An 11,124-nucleotide genomic window follows, 5' to 3' on the forward strand; every position below is an offset into this window, starting at 1 on the left:
TTCCATTCTGAGCATGGCACCGGGGGCCCATTGATATGCTCTGCTGGGTTCTTGTGTGTGTGCTAGGGTGATGATCTTTTGAGCCTGGGGGAGCATGTTTAAGGGAAATAATCACTTACAGATTAGTCTCTCTGCTTCCATGTTCCCCACACTTCCCTGGCTGTCTCTAAACCTCTGTCGATATTTTACTCTTTCACTCTCTCACTCCTTTGCTCTTGCTGTCTTTCTGCTCCTTTGCTCTTGCTCTCTGTACCTCTCTCATTCTCTTTCCCTCTGTCTTGTGCTCCTATCTCTTCCTCTGTCTCTATGTATTCCTCTCACACTTTCTCTATCTCTCCTGTCTTTAACCCTGCCTCTGCTACATACAGTAGCTGACAGGATCCCAGCCCTGTTGTATTCTTTCTGTACTGGTCCCCAGATCACAGCCTACCACTGGAGCCTGTGTTAAAGGTGTTAGTGGCATGGTGTTTGTGCAGTGTGCATTGTACAGTGCAAGAGGTGTTGCTTCTCCTTCACTCTTTCTGACTGCTGCGGATTGGATCCTAACATTTTAAGGGATTTAATTAGGAGGAAGCGGTGTGTTTTTTCACACCCAGTTCACCGATTACGGCCCGTATTTTCTATTAGCTGGGCGCCACGGCTTTTGTAAAGCCTCATGCCCTCCTCTCTCTCCCCAGCCCTCCTCTCTCTCCCCAGCCCTCCTCTTCTCCTCCTCTGGGTTCAGTTGTTGTGGATGTGGGTAAGCTGCTAAGCGGATTGAGGGGAGTCTAGGGAGCCTGGTACTTTTCTCCTGTGGAGGACAGGGCTGCTGCAGGACCTGAGCTGCTAATCCTCTTTCAAGGCCGCAAACCCTGTGCCCTCAGCAGGCTCTCTCTCTCACACACTAGTCTCTCTCTCTCACACACTAGTCTCTCTCTCTCACACACTAGTCTCTCTCTTTCACACACTAGTCTCTCTCTCTCACACACTAGTCTCTCTCTCTCACACACTAGTGTCTCTCTCTCACACACACTAGTGTCTCTCTCTCTCACACACTAGTGTCTCTCTCTCTCACACACACTAGTCTCTCTCTCTCACACACTAGTCTCTCTCTCTCACACACTAGTCTCTCTCTCACACACTAGTCTCTCTCTCTCACACACTAGTCTCTCTCTCTCACACACTAGTCTCTCTCTCTCTCTCACACACTAGTCTCTCTCTCTCACACACTAGTCTCTCTCTCTCACACACTAGTCTCTCTCTCTCACACACTAGTCCAGAGCGACAGTCACACACTAGTCTCTCTCTCTCACACACTAGTCTCTCTCTCTCACACACTAGTCCAGAGCGACAGTCACACACTCATGCAGCATCACTCACACACTCAGAGAACCATTATAGTCACGCACACAAATGCTGTGCTCACTCCCAGCTGTGACATCTTTCTCATAGACACCAGAAGCCAGCAACATGAAAACACAAGCCACTCCAAGCCAATTGTCATCTTCAATCACTATGCTGTCTTTGTGTAAATGTATGTATTTGGTCATATATGCTGATGTGCTGTTTATCTGTGTCAGGAACATTGGTAGTCACCTGCTGATCACCAAGACAGTGGATGGCTGTGTTGGGACAGCCAACCATGTGAGCTCCCTAGAACATGCCCAGGCCCAGCTCACCCTCTCCTACAACCGCAGGGGCAACCTGGGCATCTACCTGACCAGCCCACAGGGTACCCGCTCCACACTGCTCGCTCCCAGGTACACACACACACACACACACACACACACACACACACACACACACACACACACACACACACACACACACACACACAGTGTATTACATACTTCCTGTCTCTCTCCTCTGCAGGCCTCATGACTACTCATCAGAGGGCTTTAATGACTGGGCTTTCATGACCACACACTCCTGGGATGAGGACCCCCTGGGGGAGTGGACCCTGGAGATGGTAAACGTGGCAGGGGCAAGCGACTATGGTAAGACACCTCATTTACTACCTTATTTGCTATTGTTATGTCTGGAACATTGTCTGGGAGCTAAGAGAGAGAAAGAGAGAGTGACAGGGTTTCTGTTAGTGCAGCCGTGTCTGACTAGCAGTGTCACTGAAAGAATGTGTGTGTGACGGGATGTGTGCTTGTGTTTGCATTTATCTGTGCATCATATGTGTTTGATTCATTGATGTACTGCGTGTGAGAGAGAGTGCGTGCATGTGCAGTAAGTGCTTGATTTATGTGTTAATGGATTTGTGTATTTCATAGTGTGTATGTACGGCATTCATGTGTTGATGATTTTGTGTGTGTGAGATGCTTCCAGATCGCTAACAGGGAGTGTTTTATGCGAGGGGCAGCAGTGTCTGTGCCTTGAGAGCTTTCATTTTGATCCCTTTTATACAAGCTGTCAGGCAGTCTCTCTCTAGCTCCACACACCCACCTCTAAATCAGCTTCATTAAACCAGGGAGAGTAAATCAAGCAGGGGAGTGGAGGGCCCTGCTGTCTGACCCATGCTGACCCAGGCTAACCCAGGCTGATCCAGAATAACTATGACCTAAGGCCCATCCAGGCCCTCTCAGACAATCTTTTTGGGGTTTATTTGTAGTTTTCTCTCTTGTTCTTTCATTTTGTTTTCTTTCTCTCACTCTTCTCTCTCTTTCTCGCTTTCCCTCCCTCCCTCCCTCTGGCTGTAGATCCCTCAGCCCCCCCCCCCCCCCCTTCTGGGATTTAGGAAGTTGGACCCTCAAAGGGCTCGTCATATAAATGGCTCTCCCGGGAAGTGTTGTTCTGAACTAACGGGTCTGTAGAGAAACACCAGAATGTATGCTTATACATTTAATGCTTTACTTCTAGGAATCTTTTCCTGTCATTCCATCCAGGAAATCCAAGAATATAAAAGGAGCAGGTTAGAAGCTGCAATTACAGAACCCACCCTGAAGAGTGCCAAAGCCTTGTTGGCGTATACGGTGGCTTGGAGATCTGTGCTGTTGTTGCTTATGTGTAACACTCTCTCCCTCCCTCTCTCTAGGCACTCTGACTCAGTTCACCCTGGTGCTGTATGGTACAGGCTCAGACTCTCCCAGCTCCACAGCCAAGGACCTCTCTCAGTCCAGTAACGGCAGCTGTAAGACTTTTGACCTACAGCAGATCTGCATTGGTAAGAATATTACTGTTGGTTACTGTAAGAGAATGTAGATTCTGTACCTAGGGTTAGGCCACTAGGGTCTCGTAGAGCTGTGGTGTGCCCAGGCTTTTGTTCCTGCACAGCACAAATGCACCTAAGTTAATCCATCATGGTCTAATGGATCAAAAGTCTGCCCCACTGTGGCTCTGCCGGCTTCAGTTGCCTACCCCTACCCTAAACCTAACCATTTAATGAACAGGTACATTTACACTGTACAGGTAAGACCGGAGAGATGAAACACTGGCTCTCCTATCAAAAGTGTATGGCTTGTATAGGTTAAACCCTAGAGCAGGAGTCTCCAACAGGTAGATCGTTAGCTACCAGCAGCTCGCAGCCCACCTATGATAAGCTTGCCAATGAATTCTTAAAGTACATGCATTTTTTCATGTGTTCCATCGCAAACTGTCGTAAACATAAGGCTCCTGGCTACTATCCAATCAAAGGCACATTGACATTATCCCATCCCTGGTTAGCCACTGTTGACTTAAATATCCAAACGTAACACAATATCTGGCAATTAAAATCCGGCAATATTGTTTGGTGAGCGCGTTTGTCTAATGATAGCCGGCGTCTTGTGGGTAGACAGGACTTTCCGCATAAACCTTCTCAATTAAATGTAAACAAACATTTAACCTCACAGAACTAGGCTATATCATAATTATTTGTATCAATTGGGTGGCGATTGCTTTGCAAACTGCCATGTTCTATAGACATCAAAACTTGTCTTCTGATGTGGTTTAAGCATTGACATGGACACCATTTTTGTTTCTTTATGAATAATTGTTATATTTAGAGTAAAGGATCAAATTAAACTGCGAGAAATGATTTCAGAAAATACAAAACATAATTTTATGGGGCCTGTCATGACAAATACTGTTTATTAACCATTATATTACCCGGGTATATTGACAGAAAGCACAAATCTTGTTCACTAAGGATCCGGGGAAGAGTTGCATGGTAGAGGAGAATAAAATAATGTGCCTATTTGAAAGCTATAAAAAAAAGAGTAGCTTGTGACATGTTTACATTTTTAAAAGTAGCATTCATGCTAGAGGTTGGACTGGGAGAGATAGGAACAGTCTGACCCCTGCAGGATCCCCTGGGTATCACAATTTAACACTTGTTTGCATACTGTATCAGATAGTGAGTGGCGTAATGGCATAGATGTAGGTTGTGAAGCTAGAACTCTGGATGGTTGAGTTTGTTGATCAGCTCGTCCTCAGAGACATCTGCTGCGATAAAGTAAACATGGGGGCAGATTAGCGAGGACTGCATTTTCCGAGCTAAACTGACTAAGATGCACCTCCAACACACAACACACAATTCTGCCCCAAAACAATCCTAAAAACAGGACAGGTAAAACAAAATAAATGACATTATGAATGAACTACCAGTGGGTTACATTGGTTTCAAGTTTGTATCCGTACATATTTGACGAGCTGATCATAGTGAAAAAGAAAATAATTCTGCATTTGCCGTTGTGTAAACACATTGATTCTCATTGCAAATAGGCCCAGGATAACTCCTGATAAAGTTGGGTAGCTTAGTCATGGGAATCAGGACTAATAAAGCAAATGCAACTGCCTGTTTTAGGAACAGTAGGCCTACCAAATGGATGGGCATTCATAAAATTCCATTGCAGGCCGACACTGTAGGCTACACCCCACCGACTGACGCCAACATCAATTGGGTGTCTTTTTTTGGTCCTGTCCGGACCAGTCTCTTTTTTGTTGTTGATTTCAACGCCCACGGATGTAGATTTTTGGTCCGGACCAAATCTGAACCAATTATAGACGCCTATATTTGGTTTGGTCTGGGCCTCCCGAGTGGTGCAGTGGTCTATGGCACGGCATCGCAGTGCTAGCTGTGCCACTAGAGATTCTGGGTTTGAATCCAGGCTCTGTCGCAGCCAGCTGTGACCGGGAGACCCATAATTGCCCCAGCATCGTCAGTGTTAGGGAGGGTTTGGCCGGCATGGATGTCCTTGTCCCAACGCGCACTAGCGACTCCTGTGGTGGGCCGGGCGCAGTGCACATTGACATGGTCGCCAGGTGCACGGTGTTTCCTCTGAAACGTTGGTGTGGCTGGCTTCCGGGTTAAGTGGGCATTGTGTCAAGAAGCAGTGCGGCTTGGTTGGGTTGTGTTTCGCAGGACGCACGGCTCTCGAAATTCGCCTCTCCCGAGTCAGTACGGGAGTTGCAGCGATGAGACAAGATTAACTACCAATTGGATACCACGAAATTGGGGAGAAAAACAGGGGGGGGAGTAATACATTTTAAAGTTTGGTCTGGACCGACCTTCATTTGGTCCAAACATAGACGGCTGGCTATAAATTACGTATTTTCAACTTTCATTAAGAACTTAAATTTGACCCAATTTGAACATCTGGAAAATATGTATTTTAACCTTTCATTCAGAACCTAAAATGAACCTCACTTCAACGCCTGGAAAATAATTAATTAATGGGACTATTCTAGTTTTGTGGGGGTATAGGAGGAGGGTGGGAATTTTTGTTGGTCTCATCTAGAGCAGCAGAACGGCCAGGACCGGGCCTGGCTGTGATCAACACATTCAGCCAGTTAGCAGATGACAACTCTTATTAGTGCAGCCAGACCAGCCCTGTAGACATACTGTATCATTTGTTGGAATTTAGTCCCTACTCCTCCCTCTTGCCTCTGTCATCAACCCCTTCTCCCTCAACACTGTCACTACTCCCACCCTCTTCCTCTCTCTTCCTTCCTCTGTCCTCCTCTTTTCCTGCTGTCCCCTTTCATTTGATCCTTCCTCTCTCTCCCACCCACTTCAACTCTTTCAACAGGGAGAGAATGACAACTGATTATGAACCAAGTAATTAGATTGGGGTAATAGTCTGTCTGACCGTGTAGGCTGGGGGGAATGCGCCTTGGGTGGATGCGGAGGGGGGGTGTGGAGCCTCAGTAGCTGTCTGTGTGAGATTAGCTTTCCAAATCATTGGGGGAGATAAGGAGTTACAGGGTGCTGCTACTGAAACTACTGCGGTGATAACACACTAATGCCACTGCCAAACTGTTCACATGGATGTGCAGGCTTATTAGAAAGTCCATATATCTGCGATATTATTATTTCCAACTGGGTTGGCAAAGCACGGCTCAAGGCATAGATATGCTACAGTGCATTTCTCCTCAGATTGATGAGGGATTTACACACGCTGCATTTGTCTCGGCACACAATCTGCACAGCTCATCAACACATTCACACTCTAAACAGTTTGCGGCAGGAAACTGTTCATTCTAGCAGAAACTACATGAACATTATGCAGCTTGAGTTGAGGGAACATTCACAGGCTCATGATTTTAATGCCCCAGAATGAGGCGATGCGTAATGTGCTGCATGATTGTCGTGGCAGACTATTCAAATACAGTTCACATATTTGAAGCTTTGTGTGAACTATATCCATTCATTACCGGTGGTTGTGCACTAACCGTGTTAAATGAAGAATTTGAACACCAGCAGTACTAAAATATGTCTGTTTCTCCTCTTGTCTCCCTGTATGCAGAGTGCAATGGTGGCTACTACCTCTTCCAGCAGGGCTGTGTGAGGGGCTGTCCAGCCGGCTACACCGCAGGCTCCCAGCTCCTCAGTTACACCATGGGGAACTCTGTGGATCCGGCCTCCGTCCCCTCCTGCCTGCCCTGCCAAGCCCCCTGCCTGACCTGCAGCGGCCTCAGCCCCAGCGCCTGCCTCTCCTGCCCCCCTCACAGCCACCTGGACCCTGTGTCCAGCACCTGCCTGCACCTCAACCAGATCCAGAGGGAGTCCCCCGGCAACTTCATGGTGGGCCAGGGCAACACCGGTCCCCGCCCAGAGCTCAGCTCGCGCCTGCCCGTCACCATTGCCGTGCTCAGCTGCATGATCATCATGGCCACCTTCGCTGGGGTGTTCGTTCTGCTGCAGCTGAGATCTGGAGTCCTGGCCAAACTGCCCTCACTGGAGGAGGCCGGCTCAGGCCTGAGGGGGGGCTTCGGCCTGGGGAGCAGCAGCAGAATGGTGTCGTACCGCGGTATCCCTACAGTGTGGGGCGACGAGGGGGTGAACACTGACTCCGACAATGATGAGTTTGACGTCCACAATGAGAAGACTGCCTTTATCAAAACACAAAGTGCTCTTTAACCCCCTCCTGTCTTCATATTCCTGCTTTCTACAGCCTCTCCCCCAATCACTCTGAGTCGTCTAATTCCGGGCTCCCTGTCCTCATGGTCCCCTCTGGTTTCTCTTTCCCTGTTTCGCTCCCTCGTTCTTCCCTTCATCGGGTTTCATCCCCCAGGTTTAGTGTTCCACTCTGTAGTGGGTGACCTGATGGGAGACTGGAGTCACGTGGAACAGGGATGGCCTGGGCGCGCTCGGCGCTCGCTTCACACTCGGGTGCTTTTCTATTAAACTGTCTCTCTGTGCCCTTTCGCCCTCAATCACCATCAGACAGAGTGTTTTCTGAACACAGCCCATTTCCCGGACGGCTCCAGGGTTTCCCTGTCACAATAAACAAACCATTATTGTTTGCTCTCTCCCTCCTTTTTTTTCTTCTTCATCTCCAATTCCAGTGCAGTAGCCAGATGAGATTGTAAATTGGGGTACACTGTGTGTTCAGTGGACAGCGAGATCGGGGTAGGGTCAGGTTCTGAGAAGCCACAGCGGAGTCCTCAAAGTCCCACCGTTTTGGTGAATCAGCCCCAGGCCCTCCCAGAGCTGCTGAGTGTGTCCATGCTGCAGTATGACTATCTCTCTCTCAGCTCTGGCTGGATACAAGGCTATGAGTCCATGAGACTAGCAACGCTCACTCTACCCCCAGCATGGGGGGGATGGGGTTCGGGCTGAGTGCTCGCTCGCTGCCAGATCTCCAAAGATAGGTCAGCAGTTCACCCAGCTACGCTGCCACACTTTACTGGGCCTCAGAATTTTGACCAAAATAATATTGCCTCTATGATTTAAAACCCCATTCCCAAGGAAATTGGCTTTCAACTGAAGTATTTTAATTGCTCAGCTTCTGAGGGTGAGAGTGTTAGTGAGATGTATTGTGGATGGGGCTCAGTACAGTAGAAGTTACTTTTAGCTTCTCTGAGCAGCAGGTAGTGAGAGGAGTGTGTGATAGAGAGAAGGGTTTTACGCACTGCAGAGGAGAGAGAGAGCGAGAATAACAAAGTCTGGCCATGATTACCAGACGGGGCACTACACTCTCTCTACTCTGTTGCTCTTTTAATGCTGTTCATCACACACACTTTGCACTATGTTGGTCTTATGTGTGTATGTGTTTTTGTGTGTCTGAGTGTGTGCCGGCCAAGTGTGTGAGCAGGTGTCCAGTTGAGCAAAAGGAAGGAATGACCACATTAGGAATACTAAGGATGTGGTTGTGTTTGTAGGCTCAGTTATGATACTGGTTGGCCTATGTAGTTTCCCTGTCTGCTGTTCTTTAAAGAACTGCCTATGTTAAAGAACTGAGGTTGGCTATAATAAGCAAACTTCTTTTAACATTTTTTATCTGTCAATGAGACTTATCACAGCTTCTCTCCACTCGCCCTCCAGTCGTCATCAGGGATGTCGATGCAAACTAGAGATAATCTGTTTCATATACTTGCCAATGAATTATATCCTTATATCCAGCTCAGATGTGTTCCAAGGGAGGTTTTTTTTCTATTCAAACTGTATCTTTATTGAAAAACTTAAGTGAATTTTTGGCTGCATATCTTCCTTCTACAATCTGTACCTCATTAATTCATCCATTGGACAAATATTGGATCCATTCATCTTTTTTTTTTTCTTGAAGGTCTTTTTCGCTGAGAGTGGTATGTCATAGTGACAACATGTATATAAGATTGATGCAGCTGCTCATCCCGTCCTCACTCATATCACACAGCAACGGCAGCAGAGTATATGTGTTCCATAGCAATGATGAAGGATTATATAGGTCAAAGGTGAAAGCTTTTCAGAGAAGGATATTTCTTTTGAACCTTAGGAGTTTTCCTTTCACTGATTTACACTTCTACAGTAATAATAAGACGGAAATGTCTTTATCTACAGTGGTAGGGCTGCGGTCTCGCTCATTTTTGTCTCTCTCCTCCCCTACTCTGTCTTGGCACAACTTAAATGTAATTTAATATATCCTGATTTATGCCCTCGGAATATATTGTTTTCATGATTGTTTTTTAAGGTGTGTGGGGGGATCCCTGTGCTTTAATTCTTATGTAATTATAAACATTGCTGAGGAAGACTTAATCTTCAATACACAGATTGGGGAGTTGCTATCCTCTGAGTGCAAAGTATTGACGGCCAACTTTGAGCAAAATATGTAATTATTACACAGATGGAATAGTGTGCCATTTAGCCTTGGCTGATGTAAGGTGCAGTAATGCTGTCATTGATGATAATTTGTTCCCTTAAATTTAAGAAATAAAAGATAGCTCCTAAGAGATTTATCTTCCTACCAGAATTATAGTTGAGCCGTGGCTCAGGCAATCATTTGAATGTCCCAACGTACTTCCCCCACTTACATTGTTTCCTCTAAGTTGGTCACTCCTGAATGTAAAAATCTCTATTGCATTATAACAGTATGTCTAAGGAAATGGACAGCTGCTGGGAAAGAGGTTGCGCCCCTTGCAGTGCAGCCTCAATACTACATCTGACTGCAGCAGAGTTTCTGGCATTACCAAAGACAGGGCAATTTAGAGTTGTGTTCAGTACAGTTCTGCTCCAGATTGCTGAGCCTGAGTTAGGGAGATGACGCAATCTGAGGTTTTCTATATGCATTGATTCATAAATCAGATGAATATGTCCTCTTCTTTTTTTGAGCTCTTTCTGTTATTCCTCTTTTTTAATGCAGAGACCTTTCCCTCTCCACCCCCTGCTTGGTGACGGTGGTGGAGCAGACATTCTGTATGCTGAGATACAGCGTTGGATGTGGAGGGAGCAGATTGAGAATGTATCCCATTCCCATACACTAAAGGGCTGAATGAGGCTGTGTGTGTGTGTGTTTATAACTACAGAAGAAACACACTCATGGGGGTTAAACAGAGCTCTGGACATACGGCCCATCCAGCTCTGTCCACCTCTCCACACCTCTCCTTATGAAGTCTTTGGCCTGGGGCTACATATTATACCTTACAGAAACAGTGACCTATGAATAATGTAGAAGAATGACTACCTTAGATGGGACATAACTCTAAAATAAGGCCTATTTTTGTACTATATATATATATGGTGCAGTGTAATTTTCTTGTAATTTAAAGATTTTTCTTGCTCTTGTTAAATTTGTCCTTTTTATTTAATTGATAGATTCTATGAAAAATAAAGATCTATGCAAACTTCAGGATTTGTCATGTGCTTTTCTATGTGATTTAATGGTTGGCTGTATTTCAATCAATATCTTCTGTCCAGCTAGATTGAGTAGAGTACTTTATTTCACCTGAGTGCTGTGCTCTAAGAGAGTACAATGGCAGTTCATATATAGAGTCAAAGGATAGCTCTACAGGAGTTGGACAATTGTGGTAAATGAAAGTAAAAGTATAACTGTTTCTTACATCCGCAGTACTGTGGCCTCCACCCAGGGTTGGGTAGGTTACTTTCTTAACATAATCCGTTAGTTACTAAACTCAGCAAAAATAGAAACGTCCATTTTTCAGGACTGTCTTTAAAAGATCATTTGTAAAAATCCAAATAACTTCACAGATCGTCATTGTAAAGGGTTTAAACATGGTTTCCCATGCTTGTTCAATGAACCATAAACAATTAATGAACATGCACCTGTGGAACGGTCGTTAAGACACTAACAGCTTACAGACGGTAGGCAATTAAGGTCACAGTTATGAAAACTTAGGACACTAAAGAGGCCTTTCTACTGACTCTGGAAAAACACCAAAAGAAAGATGCCCAGGTTCGCTACTCATCTGCGTGAACGTGCCTTAGGCATGCTGCAAGGAGGC

The 11,124-nt window shown here is 45.9% G+C and overlaps 1 protein-coding gene across 4 annotated transcripts in view; it reads left to right on the plus strand.

Annotated features, from left to right (window-relative positions):
• LOC139563237 (furin-1-like) overlaps nt 1–10,511 on the plus strand; it is a 98,253-nt gene extending 87,742 nt beyond the window's left edge. For all 4 annotated transcript variants that reach the window (XM_071381693.1, XM_071381694.1, XM_071381692.1 and 1 more), the window contains exons 13-16: nt 1,560–1,739; nt 1,852–1,976; nt 3,020–3,148; nt 6,711–10,511. In XM_071381693.1, the coding sequence (XP_071237794.1) occupies nt 1,560–1,739; nt 1,852–1,976; nt 3,020–3,148; nt 6,711–7,324 (1,048 nt within the window). In that variant the 3' untranslated portion in view covers nt 7,325–10,511. The remainder of the gene's footprint in view (nt 1–1,559; nt 1,740–1,851; nt 1,977–3,019; nt 3,149–6,710) is intronic.
• Nucleotides 10,512–11,124: the final 613 nt, after the last annotated feature.

The sequence above is a fragment of the Salvelinus alpinus genome, chromosome 33, assembly GCF_045679555.1.
Source record: "Salvelinus alpinus chromosome 33, SLU_Salpinus.1, whole genome shotgun sequence".
NCBI lineage: Eukaryota > Metazoa > Chordata > Actinopteri > Salmoniformes > Salmonidae > Salvelinus > Salvelinus alpinus.